Below are 20,577 nucleotides of genomic sequence, written 5' to 3' on the forward strand. Positions count from 1 at the left end.
GAAAGTCCTCCTAGAGCCTTTTTTTCCCACTTGTCTGTGTAGGGGGGGGGGGGGGGGATATTTAATCGCTGCCAAGTGAAGCAGCTGTTGCTCTAGCTAAGACAAGTCCTCTAATCGATACTTTGGGTCCAGCGACATCCGCCACTGTTAATCCGCCAGTTAATCCGACATCCGCCAGTTAATCCACCACTGCCACCGATGTAAAAAGGAGTGAAAGCAGCTTTGCATAGAACGAGTTCTTAAGGTAATACTTTCTGTAACATGTTCACGTGTCTCCTTTCGCACGAGGGCGCTGGCGTAGTCACCAATCGACGCTTCAGGTGCGCAATGACGAACCTGCGCATTAATGTTGGAAACCTACTAAGGGACTTCCACAGGATTATGTGTGTACTGCAGCGCATTATTGAGGTGCGATCTAGCATATGCACTCAGTGAATTACGGCTCCTGCCTCCTAAATACCAGTGCACATATGCGCCTGTATTCCCGTGTTGTCCCGTCGCTCTTTTGTCTCTTTTTTAATGCTAGCAGCCGATAAAAAAGCAAGCTAACAACCATACAAGAAATTAACCAATGATTACGATACTCCCTAATGCGAAATCTAAGCGCCGCTCTATCATCATCATCATCATTATCATCATCAGCCTATATTTATGTCCACTGCAGGATGAATTCCTCTCACTGTGATCTCCAATTAGCCCTGTCTTGCGCTAGCTTATTCCAGCTTGCGCCTGCAAACTTCCTAGCTTCATCACCCCACCTAGTTTTCTGCCGTCCTCAACTGTGCTTCCCTTCTCTTGGTAGCCATTCTGTAACTTTAATGGTCCACCGGTTATCCATCCTTCGCATTACATGGCCTGCCCAGCTCCATTTTTTACGTTTATTATCAACTAGAATATCGGTTATCCCCGTTTGTTCTCTGATCCACACCTCTCTCCCCCTGTCTCTTAACGCTATAGGCCTAACATTTTTCGTTCCATCACTCTTTGTGCGGTCCTTAACTTGTTATCGAGCTTCTTTGTTAACCTCCAAGTTTCCGCTCCATATGTTAGTACCGGTAGAATGCAATGATTGTACACTTTTCTTTTCAATGACAGTGATAACCTCGCAGTCAGGATTTCGCAATGCTTGCCGTATGCACTCCAACCCAATTTCATTCTTCTGTAAATTTCTTTCTCATGATCAAGGTCCCCTCTAAGTAATTGACCTAGATAAATGTACTCCTTTAGAGACTCTAGAGGCTAACTGGTGATCCTGAATTCTTGTTCCCTTGCCAGGCTATTTAACGTTATTTTTGTATTCAGCATGTTAATCTTCAGCTCCACTCTTACACTTTCTCGGTTAAAGTCCTCAATAATTTGTTGTAATTCTTCCCCATTGTGGCTGAACAGGACAATGTCATCTGCAAAGCGAAGGTTGGTGACATATTCGCCGTTGATCCTCACTCCTAAGCCTTTCCTGTCTAAGAGCTTGAATACTTCTTCCAAGCATGCAGTGAATAGAATTGGAGAAATTGTGTCTCCTTGCCAGACCGCTTTCTTGATAGGTAACTTTCTACTTTTCTTGTGGAGAACCAAGGTTGCTGTGCAATCCTTGTAGACATTTGTCAAGATATTCACGTATGCCTCCTGTACTCCTTAATTTCGCAGTGCCTTTATGACTGCTGGTATCTCCAATGAATCAAATGCTTTTTCATAATCTATGAAAGCATATAGAGAGGCTGATTGTACTCTGCAGATTTCTCTATTACCTGATTGATGACATGGATATGATCCATCGTAGAATATCCCTTCGTGAAGCCAGCCTGTTCTCTTGGTTTGCTAAAGTCCTGGTTGCCCTGATTCTATTGGAAATTATCTTGGTGAATATTTTATACAATACTGAAAGCAAGCTAATGGGTCTATAATTCTTCAATTCTTTAACTTCTCCCTTCTTATGGATGAGTATAATATTGGCGTTCTTCCAGCTTTCTGGTACCCTTGAAGTCGTGAGCCATTGCGTATAAAGGGCCGCAAGCTTTTCAAGCATGATATCTCCTCCATCTTTGAATAAATTGACTGTTATTTCATCTTCTCCGGCAGCTTTTCGCCTGGTCATGTCTTTCAAGGCCATTCTAACTTCATCGCTAGTTATAGAAGGAGCCTCTGTATCCTGTTCATTACTACTTCGAATGAAAGTAACTTGGCTGCTCTGGGAACCGTACAGGTCAGTATAGAATTCTTCCGCTGCTTTTACTATTGTCATTGAAATTGCTGATGATATTACCCTGCTTATCGTTCAGTGCATACATTTTCTCTTGTTCTATGCCAAGTTTTCCTGTCAGTGATTTCAGGCTGCGTCCATATTTTACTGCTTCCTCAATCTTTTCCACTTTATAAGTTCGATATCCCTTACTTTCTTCTTGTTGATCAGTTTCGACAGTTCAACGAATTCTATCTGATCTCTCGAGTTTTCTACGTGTTTTCATTTCGCTATATACTATATTGGCTGGTGCAGACAATCTGTCCCGTGCGGCACGTTGCAAACGGAGCAAAGTGTGGCTCGACTGCTTCGGTAATCGGCAGATTGCGAGAGGCAGCGCGTGGGAACGATTCAACGCAGCCACCGCAGACAGACCTCCGCTCATGCAGTGCTTTGTTTCCATATATGGTATCGTGGTGTCACCTGTGAACAGACGAAGTGCGCTACTCTGGCACCCTATCATAGCCATCGTCGCCGCAGATCCCGTCTTGCGTGACACTACGCTTTTCTTCTCACGGTTTCGCCATACCATCCTCTTCCCCTTACAGCCTCGTGGTTCCGCTGCATCCACCTCCTCCGCTTCCCTCCTCACATTCTCTTCGCTATCTCGCTCATCCCCCGGTGCACTCCACGTTCGCTCATTCATCCTTCGCTGTGCTCGTTCGCTCGGTTACGAGGGACGCCGACGCTCACCGCAGAAACGGGTGCCTAAGCGCTATAGAAAGCATGCAACTTGAGATGATGGGCGTTGCCTTGAGGCTCTTAAAAATGACATATTTTGGAGACGGCTTTAATAAATATAAATTCAAATTCATGCAATTACTGTCAGAAAAAATAGCAGTGCGAATTTCAAAGCGAACATGGGTAGATAATTTTGTAGTTGTGAAAGAGAAGAAAAAGTCCAGTTGGGCAGGTCGCGTAATGCGCTACGAACAAAACTAAACTATTTGGATTCGCGTGCCAAAACTACAATCAGATTAAGAAGAGACCCACCGTACTTGGAGGGACACTGGATTCATTTTTATCACCAGAAGATTATTATTATGCACCTAAATATAAGTATCCTTGTCTTATAAATGTAAGAATTCCCGGGAAAAAATCAGGCTCCGAATAATAAATACATTCTCCAGGAAGCGCAGTAACAGGAAGTGTGCCTGGAAAAGCCCTAATAGACAAACAAGAAGTGAAAAATATTTCATATGTCTGCCGATCCTAGCATGGGGCGGGATGAAGATGTGTTAGGTAGGGTAAAGGGCAGCAACCACTGGTTAATCAGTTCTAGGATTTCTCTCAATTTGAAGAGACAAGGAGTAAAAGTTGTCAAGAAGAAACAGGCCAACCTAGACGCAGTAAGGCTAAAAACAGACCAATTGAGGCTGGTGCTGGCAAACAATTATGTAGCTTTAGAACAGGAACATGAAAATAACATAGAGCTAATGAATGAAATCCTAACTAGGCTTATTTCAGAAGCAGCAATTGAAGTGGGAGGTAGGGCACCAAGGCAACCAGTCGGTACGCTCTCCCAAGAAACAAAGGACCTAATAAAGAAACGACAAAACATGAAAATGTCCAACTCAAGCGATCAGATAGAATTCGCTGAACCGTCAAAACTAATCAACAAGAAGCAAGTAAGGAATATACGAAACTAAAACATGGGACAGATTGTGGAAGCAGTAAAAACTGGACGCAGCATGACATTAGAAGAAAACTTGGCGTAGGACAAGGCAAGATGTATGCAGTGAAAGATAAGCCGGGTAATGTGATCAGCAATAAGGATGATATAGTAAAAGCAGCAGTATGATAGTATACTGACCTGTACAGGACCCAAAGCAGCCACTCTACCTGATTGGAAGTAGTGATGAAGTGGCAGGAAAGGCTCCTTGTATAACTATCAATGAAGTTAGAAGGGCCTTGTAAGACATGTCCAGGGAAAAGTGGCAAAAGATGGAATAACAGTCGATTATCACAAAGATCGAGGGTATATTATGCTGGAAACGTTCGCGGTCTCATATGCGCACTGGCTCACGGCTTCGAGAGTACCGGAGAGCTACAAGAATGCCAGCATTATAACTAATCCTTAAGAAGCGAGACATTAACCCATTAACGCCCAATGCACTTTTTAAAGTACAGCAACATTTTCGTTTGTTAAAATTCGCTGTAGAAACGCACTAGTTTCCTTAGTATGCCATTTTGCTAAGCGGCCTCTTGCCAAGGTGGCCACATGTTAGTTTTAAATGCATAAGCATTTCCATGCCAACCCTACTAGGAAACCGTCTCACTATGTCCGTCTCACTATGATATATTTAAGGAGATTAATGTTGCATTACCCTAATGATTCAGGTTAGTGCTCAGTTTTACACTGTGAAAATGAACACTTACTGAACCGAAACTGAGCACAGTGAAACTGAACCGAGCACGCTGAGTCTGTGTGCTCAGTTGCTGCGTTCTTTTCATGGAATATTCAGCCATGTCTCGATATTTGTCGAGGGGAATTCGGAGGTAGAGACTGGGTGTTCTCGATCAGTGGACGTTTTCACACACGGACACCTGGAATGACCATTCGCCATGGAAAGACCATGGAAGGGCTTATTTATTGCGGTCTTGGTTTTCTACTACATCGATGTCAGCACTTTCTCAGCGCTCAAAGACCACGTTTCTGGAATTCCGCGCATACACCACCTATTTTTAATAATCAGAGCAAGATTGTCAATAAGAAAATTGTAGGCCATCATAAGAAATTCCCGATACGTCCTTCTTTACATGATACGTACTACATAAAAGTTTTTTTTAAAGCGCTAAAGCCCTAAAAGACATGAATAAGTGCCAAGAAACTAGCCACATCTCACGTTCTTTTGCGGGCTTCATTCAGGATTAGAAAAAACTTCTATGTAGCACGTACTCTGCAACAGAAAGATGGTTTGGGAATTTTTCATGCCGGCCTACAATTTTCTGATTGGCAATTCCGAAAGTGTGTAAAGTACTCCACGCATTAAAATGCCAGGCAGAACGAGTCCTTTGCAGATGATCTCGATGGTAATGCGATTTGCACTGTAGTGAGGGTACTGATGTAATGTGGTGATGGTAAATTAATCATTGGAAGAGATTTTATGTTTATGAAATTTAAGTTAATGGTGAAATGTAAGTTGCTTGCTCGGGCACCCAGTGACACAGGTTGCAGAACAGTTCGTGGTTACCGAAGGCGACGGGTCACGTGTCGCTGTACTCGCCAAATACATATATACCCCCAATGACCTAGTGAACATCATCTAGGCTCTAGGATTGTGGAATGTGAGGTTTTAACGTCCCCACGCGGCTTAGACTATGCGTGACGCCGTAGTGCAGGGCTCCGGATTAATTTATACCGCCCCGGTTTCTTTACCATTCTCTTCTCTATAACGTGCTAATCTGGCCTCCGGTGTTTCAGCAGCCAGCTTTGTTTGAGATTTCACAGCCTGCCGTCTAGCGATATCTGTACTGGATGATTGGATTCAGCCTGTCGCTTGCGTTGAAGCGGACGCACAGACCGCCCGGCCAGCGCGCCGCGAGACTGAGCGACCAAGCGTGGCGAACACGGTGTAAGAATAAGGAGAGGTGCTGACACTCTGCCCCCAACGCGCGCGAAAGCGCCGCTCGCTCGCGTCCAGATTATGTTCGGCTTGGTTGCAGCTGGTTCGGCGCCGTCGTAGAGGGCGCTGCGGTATGCGATCCCAGCCTCGGCGGCAAGGCGCGTGCAGCCGCTGCTTCGTCTTCCTGCTTGCATGTGCGGTTGCGCTGTTTTGAAGGCACGATTTTTGTTCGCGTTCGTTTCATGAGCTTGTGCTTGGGTATTGTCGCCAGGGGCCCTCGACGAAGGTGGCAGCGGCCTTCTGAGGGGCGTTTGAAATGGCTAGAAAGTTCTTCGTTCCGAACTGCAATTCTGGATACCGGGGCGCGTGCCATTATTCAAAGCGCCGTCCGACAGCGGTCGTCTAGAGCAGTGGCGCCGTGCAAATCTGAGGGCAGACCAAACTCTAACGCCTACCGACCATGTCTGCACCAGCCATTTTTCAGAGGATACGATATCGATGGCATATTACGCGGAGCGCTCGATAAAAGGATTCCCACCTTATTTCCAAACTGTCCAAAGAACCTCACATGGTCAAATAAACCTCGAAAGCCGCTGCAGAAGAGAGAACCTCCTGTGTGCCACAGTAGTTTGTGCAAATTTTGCTGCATGCACAAGATATATACTGGGTGGTTTACTATAATGCACCAAGATTTGAAAATATGTAAATGTCACGTAGCTGGACAGAACCAAGGTAATGTTGTCTGCCGTCGCTTGGAGATACTCAGATTATTTTTTTATTCCGCTTAATTACATAATTATTTTCATAATTGATTAATCAACTTTTTTAATGGTATAATTGGATAAAAAGTGTGAACGAGAGAATTGTACAGCAGCATGGAAAACTCCCAATATAACTTTCTGTTGCTCAATACGCGATACATAAAAGTGTTTTCCGAGAGTGAACGAAACCCGCGAATACAGCAATATTGCCGCGCGACTGGCCGCTCGAGGCACTTTGCGTGTATTCGTGAGCTTCTTTCATGCTCGGAAAAACACTTCTACGTAGCGCGTATTGAGCAATACAAAGCTGTATCGGGAGTCTTTCATGTTGCTCTACAATTTTCTCACTGACACTTTTAATCTAATTATAATAATTCAGAAGTTGATCAATAAATACGACTAATTATCTAATTAGGCGGAATGTAAAAAATAACTGAATATCTCCAAGGGACGGCAACAACATTACTATGGTTCTGTCCAGCTACGTGACATTTGCATATTTTGAAATATTTGTGCACCCTGTAAAATACTGCTGTTTTCTGTGCAGATGTGTGATTGATTTTCAAATTTGTTTCATCCTGGCTACTGAATTTTTTTTACAATGCGCGTGCGGTGTATATTACACGCTTGCATGTTTTTATACATTTTTCCATTGTGGGAGTGTATGAGACCGCAAGCTTCTGGGAAGGTTATCACCTATTAAAATTATCGAGCTGCTTCATGCACAAGTTTTTTTGTTTTGTGTCTATGCAAAAAAAAAAGGTCTATGGGATTATTGTGTGGTAGGTGTAAGTGTATTTGTGGACAGGCTGTAGCATGCATTGTCAAACACGCTTACATTGGCACATTCTCATATGCAATTTAAGAAAAAAGAAAGTCACCTCTTTTTTTAGATCTTGCAAGAGCCACTCAGTCCTCAATGGACGAAAGTCCAATGAATAATATACACGGTCTATGTTAAGTGGAATTGGAATAAAAAAGGCATTTGCTCAGGTTTTCATCAGTAAACTGTGGTAGTGATGCTCTAATTCAAGATAGACGCCCGCCTTCGTCCCGCCTAATAAATTCCCATTTGAAAGAGTTTTTACATAGCTGATGTGCATTCTCATCTTAAGTTCTAGCCATGAACAGCCACTTTGCTCTAGTGCATTGCATATCGGAAGCTTGCGCCGTTTCATTCCTTAATTTATATCGCGGCCACATTGAATTCGCGCAATGATGATTGAGCGGTTTTCTGAGTGTGAATGGAAGCAGCGATAAGCATGAAATACATTTTCTGGTGCAGTCACTATTTTCTTCTGATCGAGGGGTAGCACGTGGGCTAACACTTTCATTTTTTTATGCTTGGATGAACGGCTAGACCGTACGAAACAAATTGCGCGCGCGAGGTTAACTTCAGTCGGCTTTGAGTGCTGCCCGATTGATCCGTGTTCACGTCATCCACGCCCTGCACAAGGAACCTTTATGTTAGCGAAGCCTGGTACACTTATCACTTTAATGTGAAATAACGATTTTTTTTTTCGCGCTTTGAGATTTACTCACTCCACTATGAACGAAAATGTAGCGGAGGCAGAGGAATGCCAAGCCGCCGGCGCCGCTAAGCTGGGACCGCTGGCCGCGGCGCCCTCTATCTGCTCGCAGCAGAGCTACTCGGTGCGCCCGCGCGCGGCCGAACATAATCTGGACGCTCGCTCGCGCGCAGTGTCAACACCTAAATATTCTTCCACCGTGGTGGCGAAGCAGCCATTAAACCCAACGTTACTAGACTAGCTTCAGTTGGAAAACTGCCCGCCCGTGCGTTTACCACCGCCGTCGCCACTCCTTGGGCAGCCGCCAGATGGCGGCGGCGTTCCATCGCGCTCCACTGCAGACGCCTCGCCGCAGCCTTGAGCTCGTGCGGACGGGCAGCTTGCGCGTGTTTCACGCTCGCTGGCGCTCTCCCTATAGTCCGAATTAGTGACAGCATGAGAAAGCGGTATCCACCTACAGCAATAAGATATATCGGGCTAGTTGGTTCATACTGAAAGAAGGGTAGACTGCACGATAGGAAGAAACGCATACGACGAAGCGCAGAAGCTGTGTTTTTAAGTGTCGTGTTTCTTCCTGCCGCCTAAACCTTTCACGCAGTTTACTTTTCCCATACAGCAGCTTGGTAACATTTTCTCACAGCTTTTACTTGCTTAACACTTTGGTCTGGGGCAGTTATACGCCAGCTAGCGAGACCAAATTTGTTATCCACAAAAATAACAGCACAACTTTCTTGTAAACCAATGAATACTTTATCAAAGAAAACGAACTAAAAAACAACTGTATGCCCCTATATACAGGGTGTCCCAGCTATCACGCAGCACGATATTAAAAAAGAGGAACGGCGTTACGCGAAGCAAACCTAGTGCGTATTGTTTCCAGTACAGTGGAGTTTCCGCCCGTATTTTTTGCGTTACTGTGATTTAATTATTTATTGTAATTAATTATCTAACTCGAGATGTACTGTACTAATTATCAAAGTGTCAATGAGAAAGTTGTAGAGCAACATGAAAAACTCCCGATACAGCTTTCTGTATCTCGATACGTGCTACATAAATGTGTTTTTCCGAGTGTGAAAGGAAGCCCGCGAATAAACGCAGAATTGCCGCACGACTGGCCGCTCGAGGCACTTTGCGTGTATTCGCGGGCTTCTTTCACGCTCGGAAAAACCCTTTTATGTAGCACGTATTGAGCAACAGACAGCTGTATCGGGAGTTTTTCATGTTGCTCTACAACTTTCTCATTGACACTTTGATAATTAGGACAGTACATCTCGAGTTAGATAATTAATTACAATAAATAATTAAATCTCAGTAACGCAAAAAATACGGGCGGAAACTCCACTGTACTGGAAACAACACGCACTAGGTTTGCTTCGCGTAACGCCGTTCCTCTTTATTTAAATCGTGCTGCGTGATAGCTGGGACACCCTGTATAGCTAAAATTTAAACTGTCAGAAGGAACGTTTCCTCGCTGCCTTTACTTCAAGACTGGATCCCCGCCGCTGCTCCAGGAACCTTGCCTAAGAATGCATTTTTATGCAAGGTTCCTGCAAGGTATACGTGTATGCATGCGCGTGACTAAATAAAAATTAGCGTAGCTTGCACAAGCGGCGCAAGGCTAAAGAAACAGCGGAGCTGATCGGCACCTAGCTGGTCCTGGCCTTACGGGTTATGCTTTTCCGGAATTTATTGATTATTGATCGATTGTATATTACCTATTCATTGTTTATCGCCAGGTATTCGCCACGTATTTGGGCTAGGCTAATCACTACCAAGTCATCCCCAGCATTTCCCGCAATTTATTGTTTATAGTATCGATTATCGATTAGCTATTCATTGCCTATCGCAAGGTGATGCGAGGCGCAGCTGTGCGCAGTGACGTCATCGCTAGGCGAGTTTTTGCGAACACTAGCTAGTTTAGCAAAAAGCTTAAACAGCTCCGCTGTTAAAAATTTAATGATGCGTGCACTCACTTCCTGAAAGTGCAAGGGGCACCCAACACGACTCTGACAGCTCTTCTAAGATGGCCCAGAAACAGGTCACCAAACATCTGTCTTCGTTCGCGCGGTTTTTTTTTTTTTTTTGTTCTTTTCCCCCGGTTGGTTCGACAGATATATGGGGAGGTTCGGGAACACTTTCAGCACCACAACCTCGGCAAGTGTCCATTTGTCTCGTGGTACCTGAACCGTCTGTCCATTGATAATATGCACAAACGCTTTAAGATGTCCTGCTCATGAAAGTGTAAATGACACACCATGAATTTCGCAGAGAGTTCCCGGTCGGCTCGAGGAATCGCTCTGTTCAACGCCGAGCGAAGTGTCGCATTGCTGGGAGCACACAAGAAGGGGCGCGGCGAACTGTCGATATCGTTCGATAGCCGCTTGTTGCAGGCAGGAACGCAGCACGTGCGCATCGTCTGCTAATAACCTTAACAAACGCGGCGAAGGCTACAGTTTCGCGGATGACATGCTTCCTGAAATCCGCCGTCAACAACCAACCACAGAATACACCAACGCTGCACTGCGTGTTTCGTCCGGCCAGTTCACGTAGCCGGCTAGTGGGGAAGTGAAGCTGGGGGCGACGGCAGCGCCATGAATGCCCGGGCGCCTGGCGGTTGCGCGCAACGCCACCGAGTTTTAGAAGTGAAGCTAGTCTAGTAACGTTGGTTAAACCCTCGCCTAGTCACGCGGTACCGTAGTGGCTGAGCGAGCACAGTTACGACGCCGGTGGCTCAAAGTCATTACGATAGAATGAATGAGTGTGTGGCGCGTGACCCCGTCTACCAATAGTTTCGGAACGCCAATGAGAGTCGCGCGTGCGCCCGCCTAGCGCGCGGCGCGGCGTTGGCCTTGGATACCACGTGGCTCGACGATAGAGGGTAGAGGAGGAGGAGTACGGGCGAGGAGGTACGGGCGAGGAGAAATTGGTTACGCCAGCGAGGAATTTACCGCGTTGACATCCATACCTTGACGCTATCGGAGCGCATCTGTTTTGCGAAAACTATCATTTAAATCACCATGGTACGGTGAAACCCCGTGTATTCACAGTGTAACAAATTGTAATTACTCCGTTTAACTAAGTAACCCATTGTTTGTTTTTCATTTCTGAAAGTGTTCTTTCCCACCAGTTTGCCAATATGTAAAGGGGGCCAGGGACCACTCAAGCTGCCAGTAAGCAGCTTTTACCTTAGCCCCCTCCATTTGCTTGTAAGTGGGCCCATATAAACTGAAATGAAATAAAATATCTGTAGAGAAGAATGTGAGGATTTAGGATGAAAAGGTAGCGTTAAAAATTAGGTTTTATGATATTCAATGAAAACAGTGAACAGCCAGTGTTGATACAGGGCGAGGAGATACCTCTGGTAAATTATGTATGGATAAACGAAGGCGACAGATATCTGAAGACACAGGAAAAAAGAATAGCAAAAGGGAAGCGAAATGCACCCATAATGAAGCACAGAGCGCTATGGCGATACAATAGGTACGAGGTGCTCCGGCTTGTGTGGAAAGGTGCAATGGTCCCAGGGCTTACATTTGGAAATGCGGTTGTTTGCTTGAAGTCAAGGGTACAATCAGGACTCGATGGCAACCAAAGGTCAGTGGGACGCCTTGCATTGGGCGCTCACGGGAAGACTACTAGAGAAGCTGTGCAGGGTGATATGGGCTGGACAAATTTTGAAGTAAGGTAGGCTCAGAGTAAAATTCATTTTGAAGAACGACTGAGGAATACGGAAGAAAGTAGAACGGGTGCAAGGGGTGTTCAGGTATTTGTACAGGAAAAAGATTGACTCACCGGGAGGAAAATAACTAGGAAGCTTACCAGCAAGTATGCGACCGGTAGGGTCAGCAACACGGCAACAAAGCACGGCAAACGCAAATTGAGAGAGGCTAAGACAATGTCACGGGTGGCGACAATGGAAAAGAAATCTGCTATGACTAACTACCTCAACGGAAAAAAACAAAATCAGGAAAGAAACAATTTATGAAATCTCAAAGGGAAGCTGCTTACTCTTCGAAGCGAGATCAGGATACCTTAGAACGCGTAGTTATAAAGCGAGGTACACCAAGGACGAAGACGCATGTGCTTGTTGTGCTAAAGCTAGGAAAACGACGGAACATGTTTGGTTGGAATGTGATGAAATCTATCCAGTAGCCAGTCTAGGCTCCTCTGACCTCCTTGAAGCCCTTGGGTTCAGGGATAGCAGGGGCAAAGTAAACATGTCCGCTGTAGAGATTAGTAAGAGGCGGCTGGTCTTTTGGTGGCAGAAAAGTAGGCAGACAAACAATGGAGACGTACAGAAACAGAGTTCCCAGTAATGGTTCAAAAAGTTTGATTCTTGGAATTCTTTGTATTTGTGTTTTCTCAAAAATAAAGGTAAGACATTAGGCAAAATAATAACAAGAGCTTGGTGCCGCAACCCACCACCCCGTTTCAAAGGGGACGCTCATAGCATCCATCCATGCACCCGCGATAGCACGTCTGAAGCTACGCGTCTCTTCCTCAGCCAACTTGACATTATCACGACAAGGGCTCGCGCTTGTGCCGGCGCATAGTTTCACCTCCTATTCACCTCCTATATGGCCGCGGCTGAAGGCGGTTGCTGCGACGGAGTGGAGCGCGCGTTGAGTGCTTCTGCCATGGAGGAAGGAAACCCAGGAGAGGGGGCCCGTTCAGTGCGGACGTATTGGAGAAAAAGTGGCGGAAGCCACGTTCTGTTTTTCGCAAAGGAGCACTGGGACGGGTACCCCAAATGTCAACGTTGCCATGGCAACCGCGCTCCTGCAGCTTTCGCTGCTGCTCTCGGTCTCTGAAAAGTGAGATAAGATTTTCCCGCCGGTGTGAAACTCGCAGCGCCTTTTGTTCGTGAGAAAAGCTGACTTGGGAGTGTGGTTTGTAAGCTTGAAAGTTGTGTTTTTGGTCTGTGAGTGCCAGTGTCAGCCAACAACAGATAGATTCAAGCAGTCACGGCGTGGGTCTTTGTCGTCTTCTTCAACGTGGCACTGAAAAACACGGGAGCGCGTCTGCTTCCCTAAAAGTGCTACCGAAGTTTCCTAGGCTTTGTTTTGACGCGCGTCGGCAGCACACACTTCCGGCGGCTCGTAACAATGCAAGTTCAAAGTTCGTGGCCATCTGCTCCGGCGAGCTGCAGAACCCCTGATTGGAGGCGCAAAGGGAGAGGGCACACCAACATGGCTTCACTTCGTGCTTCAAAAGCGTGACGTCAGGGCCTCTCCTGATTTCTTTCTTTCCACCATGGTTCCTGCGGAAGGCGTTGGCGCCGGCTTCGATTTCGGTGGGAGAAGTGACGTGCTTTCCGGACTCGGATTTTGCGGAAGCCTTTTGCGGATGACAGCTGGGTGCGCGCTTTCGCCAACCTAGCCATGAAACGCTTTCGCGTTAAAATCTTGTGGTGCCGCGTCCAAGTGAAACGCCAATTCTTTTCTTTTTTTCTGTGCAATCATCATGCCCAAAAGTTTCTTTTCTTTCAGTTCACGCCACAAGTGTTCATTTACATACGCAGCACAAAACTTTTTTCTAGTGAGGATCAGAGGTCGACAGTCGCTTCTTTCGGAGTTTTGTTGAGGACTGCGTCGCGTTCTGACTGGCTGCGGAAACTCTACCACAATGTTGGACTGCCCGGAGTCCCTCGTCAGAACTGTGCGACAGAACTCAACATCATTTTCACTAATTGGCTCGCTTAGAACTTCTCCGACTTTTTTCAGAATGGTAGACAGGCTTTCGCCCTATGAAGTTGGAACACCTTTGATTTCCAGAGTTTTATTTCTGGAGTATTGTTCTAGCTGTACAATTTTCAGCTCAGCTTCCAGTTCACGCTTCTTCAGTACTGCGCACTCGGAAATGAGGGAAGCGTTATCCGCCTTGATTTCAGCGTTTTCTTTCTGAATATAAATCAAGGTGGTACACATTTCGTCAAAACATTTGTTCAAATGATCAAGACTATTTCTCATCTCTCTGTTTTCCTTCCTAAATTCCCTTTCTGGAAATGTGCGCACATCGCGAATTTTCTGTTCAGTCTTTCAGCATTTCTCGCTCTTCATGGGACATAGTAGCAAAAACAAAAAGACAAAACGAAAAAAAAAAACACTTGGTAAGCAGCAACAGCAGTACTATAAGCAATGTGAACATCTCCGTCGGACATATCGTCTAACCTGCGAGGCATAAAAGAGGAGACACAGGGAAAGCCGTGCCATCCCGCTGCTGCCGCCGCTCCCAAGTTACATATAGCATGACATTTTAGCCGTGATAATAATACTTTAGAAAACATGTTTACTAATACCTTCGAAGGGTGGCCAATTTTAACATGGTAAGGAGAGTGTGTATTTTGAGTCTACTACATACCACTTGTGCTACCTTGGCACATTCATTACGGAGGATTGGTGAAGAATAGACACATACCAATATCACATATGCAGCTACTGACGAAATTGTATGTTCAGCCACCTATCCAGTAGCACATACCAGCTGATCCAAGATTGTCTACTAGGCTAGACAGCAGCCAAAAGTTGTCAATTCGGCCACATACTCGGTGGCCTACATTGTCTGCTTGGCAAGAGCAACCCACGCATACCTGGTGACCGAATCTCATAGACAACTTGGGTCCCCATGTATATGAAAGAGATTAGGTACATACTGCAAAGCGAGCAAAATTGCCAAAGAATGCTAATCGCATTAAACAAAGAAGAGGGCAGCGATTGAAGCAAATGCTGCCACCGAAATGGCGCAATAGGCGCAATTCATCGAGTACGTTAACTACTTCTCAGCGCAGATGGGAGTTGTAACCCTACCTATGCGCCCCTTGCTAAGCACACAGGCACACTAGGGGGTCCCACCACCCACCGGCAGCAGGTGACGCTCCCTACCTCCCCGAGCTAAAGTCCCTATATCGTAAAAGTACCGCCATCTACTCTCTCCTCCACCGTCTCCTCTCCTAAAACGCTTATTTTTTTTTCTTTACTTTTTGCTTGCGAAAGCAAGTCGACCGGGCGCCCCCCGAAAGCTCCCGTTCAAGCTTTCAGGCCGGGCGCGCGTCGCCACCGCCGCCGTCGACGGCGGCTGCGCAGAGTGACTTTCGACATGGCTCTGGGGCGAGAAAACAACATATAAGGAAGTGAATGCGCATGCTATCATCGTCCAATCGGAGATATAGGAGAGACAGAAGCGGCGTTGTTCAAAGGATGGCGGTATTTTTCCGAAGATATATGGACTTTACCCTGAGCCACTCCAGCCAATTATCCTATACACTAGGCCATGGGTCAGGTTATGTTCACTAGGTTATTGGGGGTATGTATGTGTTTGGCGAGTACAGCGACACCTCACCCGTCGCCTTGGCGATAACCACGAACTGTTCGGCAACCTGTGTCACTGGGTGCCCGGCAAGCAACTTACAATTCACCATTAACTTAAATTTCATAAACGTAAAATATATTCCAATAATTAATTTACCATCACCACATTACATCAGTACCCTCACTAGAGTGCTAATCGTAATAACATAGATATCATCCCCAAAGGACTCGTTCTGCCTGGCATTTTAATGCGTGGAGTACTTTACACACTTTCTGAATTGCCAATCAGAAAATTGTAGGCCGGCATGAAAAATTCCCAAACCATCTTTCTGTTGCTGATTACGTGCTACATAAAAGTTTTTCCTAATCCTGAATGACGCCCACAAAAGCACGTGAGATGTGGCTACTTTCATGCCACTTTTTCATGTTTTTAGGGCTTTAGGGCTTTGAAAAAACTTTTATGTAGTACGTATTAAGCAAAGAAGGACGTATCGGGAATTTTTCATGATGACCTACAATTTTCTTATTGTCAATTTTGCTATGATTATAAAATTTGATTGGTTGAATAATAATTATGTGATTTGGCTAAATAAAAAAATTATCTGACTTGCTCCAATCGACGGCAAACGACACTGCCTTGGTTCACCTACGCGGTACTCGCATATTTTTCAATTTTGGCACAAGTTACGTGGGTCACCCTGCGTATGTACTTTTCAATGCCAGCAATGTACAGTACATTTCGAAACGGGAAGTAGGTGGTGTATGCGCGCGATTCCAGAAACGCGGTCCTTGGGCGCTGAGAAAGTGCTGACGTCGATGTAGCAGAAAACCAAGACCTCAATAAATGCGCCCTTCCATGGTATTTCCATGGCGAATGGTCATTCCTGGTGTCTGTGTGTGAAAACGTCCATTGATCGACAACCCCCAGTCTACCTCCGAATTCCCCTCGACAAATAACGAGACATGGCTGAATATTCCATGGAAAGAACGCAGCAATTGAGCACACAGACTCAGCGTGTTCGGTTCAGTTTCACTGTGCTCAGTTTTGGTTCAGTTAGTGCTCATTTTCACAGTGTAAAACTGAGCACTAACTTGAATCATTAGGGTAAGGCAACATTAATCTCCATAAATATGTCGTAGTGAGACGGACATAGTGAGACGGTTTCCTCGTTGGGTTGGCATAGAAATGCTTATGTACTTAAAACTAGCATGTGGCCATCTTGGCAAGAGCCCGCTTAGCAAAATGGCATACTTAGGAAACCAGTGCGTTTCTACAACACATTTTAACAGATCAAAATGGTGCTGTACTTTCAAAAGTACACTGGGCGCTGATGGGTTAAAGAATTGAAGAATTGTAGGCCTAATAACTTCCTTTCAGTATCGTATAAAATTTACACAAAGATGTTTTTCAATAGAAACAGGGTAACCCTTGACTTCAATCAACCGGGCGAACAGGCTGGCTTCAGGAAGGATACTCTACAATGGATCAATCCATGTCATCAATCGGGTAACTGAAAAATCTGCAGAGTACAACCAAAACCTCTATATGGCGTTCGTCGAATATAAAAGGCATCTGATTCAGTATAGATGCCAGCTGTCCCACAGACATTGCTTAATCGAACAGTACAGGAGGCATACCTGAATATCTTGGAAAATACCTACAAAGATTCCACAGCTACTTTGGTTCTCCACAAGAAAAGTAGAAAATTACCTATCAAGAAAGTGGTCAGGCAAGGAGACACACTCTCTCCGTTGCTATTCACTACATGCTCAGAAGAACTATTCAAGCTATTAGACTGGGATCAACGGCGGATAACTGAGCAACCTTTGGTTTGCAGATTACCTTATCCTGTTCGGCAATGCTGGGGACTAACTGCAACGAGTGATGGAGGACTTGAACTGAGAAAGTATAAGAGTATGTTTGAGAATTGATATGCAGAAGTCAATGGTAATGTTCAATAACCTGGCAAGGGAACAAGAATTCATCACCACCACTCAGTCTCTAGAGTCTGTAGAGTAGTACGTTTATCTATGTCATATACTCACATGGGACCCGGACCACATGAAACGAGTTCACAGAAGAATAAAAATGCGTTCGAGTGCATACGGTTGGCATTACCAAGTACTGACTGGGAGCTTACCACTGTCGTTGAAAAGAAAAGTGTGCAATCATTGCATTCTAACAGTGCTAACATAAACGACAGAAACTTGGAGGTTACCAAAGAAGGTCGAGAACAAGTTAAGGAACTCGCCAAGAGTGATGGAATGAAACATGCTAGGCGTAACATTAAGAGACAGGGAGACAGTGGTATGGAACAGTGAGCAAACGGGGATCGCGGATTGACGTTAAGTTAACGTTAAGAGTAAAAAAAAATTAGAGCTGGCCAGTTCATGCAATGCGCAGGGTAGATAAGTGGCGGAAGATTAGAGTTACAGAATTTGTGCCAAGGCAAGGGAAGCGCAGTTGAGGACAGCAGTAAAAAAAGCGGGTTGATGAAACCAGGAAATTTGCAGGCGCAAATTAGAATCAGCTAGCGAAAGACAAGAGTACTTGGAGATAGTTGGGAGAGGCCTTCATCCTGCAGAGGACATAAAAATTGTCTGATGATGATGGTGATGGTTCTACGTGCTAAAACCACTATTTGATTCTGAGTCACGCTGCAGTGGGAGATTCCGGAATAATTTTGACCATCTCCTGGTGGTCAAAATTATTCCGGAGTCCCCCACTGCAGCGTGCTCCCAATGCACGGGACACGGGAGTTCTTGCACTTCGCCCCAATCGAAATGCGGCCGCCGCGGCTGGGATTTCATCCCGTGACCTCGTGCTTAACGTCGCGACACCATAGCCGCTAAGCCACCGCGGCGGGTAAGGGTGGAAGGCGCATATGCGAGGACGATAAAGGATTAGGTGGGAGCGAATGGTACTCTGGAGTGGCGCCACTGTTCCAGTCATAACAAACATGTTGTTGCTAAAACATGGTCGATTTTCGCCATGTGGTGCTTCTCAAGGCTGAATGACTGCTTTTCTTCCTCTCTGCTGTTGGCCTCTTCGTGCCCACTCCGTTGCTTCCGCATGAAATTTGGTAAACAGTGACCGAAAACTGGGAAGTGACGCCGGCTAAGTGGTTCTCGGTCAGGACGTCAGTAGGCATGCATTGAAAAAAATACAAAATGTTATGAGTGGAATAATGAGAGTATACAATTTGCATGGCATAGGAAAGAGTAGTTTGACGTGATGCAGGCAGAGGTAAGGACTGCAACATATTGGCGGTAAGGTTCGCGCAATCGCGTGCCGCGTGGCGGCAACGTCACGCGGCTTGCAGTGGCTCGCTGGCCACACCGTACTTAATTTTTGCCGGCGAGGGAGTCAGGTGCACACGATTTGAGATCGCTCGCGCACGCACAGTTGTCGATATCGACACTCCATAGCGCGCCTCGAATTCCGCGATGTCCACCACGTCTGACGCAACGAAGTGACAGGCAATCAGGTCACGGATGCACCCTCGCCCGTGTCAGATGCTTGTTGGTGCTTCGCTAGGGCGGTAGTGGGGTAAATAACGCTCGGAGCCATTTTCTAGGCTGGCAGCGAAACTTTGCCGCTTTGCGAGACAACTGATGAGAAGCGGCAGCTTCAGTACGGTAAGCAGCAGGCGTCAAGGTGCCGCGCCGCTAGTGTGTTCGTACCCTAACCGGGAGTTGTTGGGAGGGGTCGTCATTCTATAGATGGGCTAGAAAATTATCACGGTAATGACGACGACAAAGATGATGAGAAGCAGTTAAACTGAGTTTCGCAGAAGGAAACGCTAGAGAAGCACAAGTACTGGTCATAGCATCTGTCAGGGTTGTCTGTGACTTCGTATTGCGACTAGAAGGCAGTGCGGTCGCAGGTATCTCACTGCAGGTTCCATACTTTGGTTGTTGGTGATGTGCGTTGCTTTCTACGGGGCAACAACATCATATATAATGACTACAACTGAGGACGTGTGGTTACATTGAAATATGTATTATGTGTACACGTCTGTGCTTCCAGTATGCGACGTACGTACTGCTTAAGTCGCCAGCGCAAGCGGTGCCCTGCGGCCGCTGGTCATAGAAACATTTTAATCATTCATTTTGTTGATCAATATATTTAAATCTGTGACGCCTTCTATATAATATATGCTATATATTTTACGGTATCAAAAGATAAAACTTAAAGTTACGTCATATTGCATGATGCAATACCGATGCGCTCGTTTCATATGTGGCGCAGTAGAAATGACGTATAGATATTTATTCTGCCAACGCTTCAGTTATCTGTTATTGCTATGCTGGCAGCTGCAAGTTCCCGACTCTTCCTTTGCAGTCCATCGTCCGGCCAAAGTGCGGACGACTGGTATCCTTCAACAGCAGAAACCCGCACGGCGTCCTCCCCGTGTTCTCCGGCCGGCGGTGTGCCCTACTTGTGTGGATGACGCACACCAGGGAGCAGCAGGAAGCAATCAGGATCGAAACTGAAAACATACTGGGCTACAGTGTGGCTAACAGCAGCCACCGATACGCCTAAGCGCTTGTAATATTGCTGCTTCCTGGAACACGGCTGTGCACGAGAGCACTGTATTGCAACTTTCTTGGCGTCATCTACGCTGAACACTGTCTGCAAGTTTGAATCTTACTTCACTAAATTTTGTTATACGTATTTTTCAGTCATTCTGGCATATATCTCACGTTTTGGTATTTGCAGCTGCATCTTGGAAGCAATAAAGCGTATACATGCTCAACCATCTCAGGTCCTTTCAATGGGCTGAGACGGTTGTTCTCACTATTCTCAGTGTATAATTGTACCTTAGAGCAGAGAGGCCAAAATGGCTGCACACAAATAAAATCTGAGCTCTCGGTGTACATTTTAACCTAGAATTTCAATTTAAAATCTATACTGAAGAAAATAGGTGCCGTTTCTTTTAAAACTCTGTCTAGCTAGATAGGTCCTATACAACAATTTTATAGCTCTCTTAAACAACCGACGCCTACCTAAATTTGTTCGAACCACCACTTTTAATCGACCTAACTGAATTCGGTCGTCAACTTAAAATATATGACACGCTTCTGCCTAAATCTCCTAGCACCATAAATCATTATTAATCACCAAATCTCTACCTCAAAGCCCCTTCCACCGACGGACAGCGACTGTCATTT

At 45.7% G+C, this 20,577-nt stretch overlaps 1 protein-coding gene across 1 annotated transcript in view; it reads left to right on the forward strand.

The window, feature by feature from the left end:
* Positions 1-20,284, forward strand: part of LOC119433674 (prolyl 3-hydroxylase 3-like) — a 66,202-nt gene extending 45,918 nt beyond the window's left edge. Inside the window, exon 5 of the mRNA XM_037700924.2 lies at positions 19,748-20,284. Within this exon, the coding sequence (XP_037556852.2) occupies positions 19,748-19,948 (201 nt within the window). The 3' untranslated portion in view covers positions 19,949-20,284. The remainder of the gene's footprint in view (positions 1-19,747) is intronic.
* Positions 20,285-20,577: the final 293 nt, after the last annotated feature.

This window comes from Dermacentor silvarum, chromosome 11, assembly GCF_013339745.2.
Source record: "Dermacentor silvarum isolate Dsil-2018 chromosome 11, BIME_Dsil_1.4, whole genome shotgun sequence".
NCBI lineage: Eukaryota > Metazoa > Arthropoda > Arachnida > Ixodida > Ixodidae > Dermacentor > Dermacentor silvarum.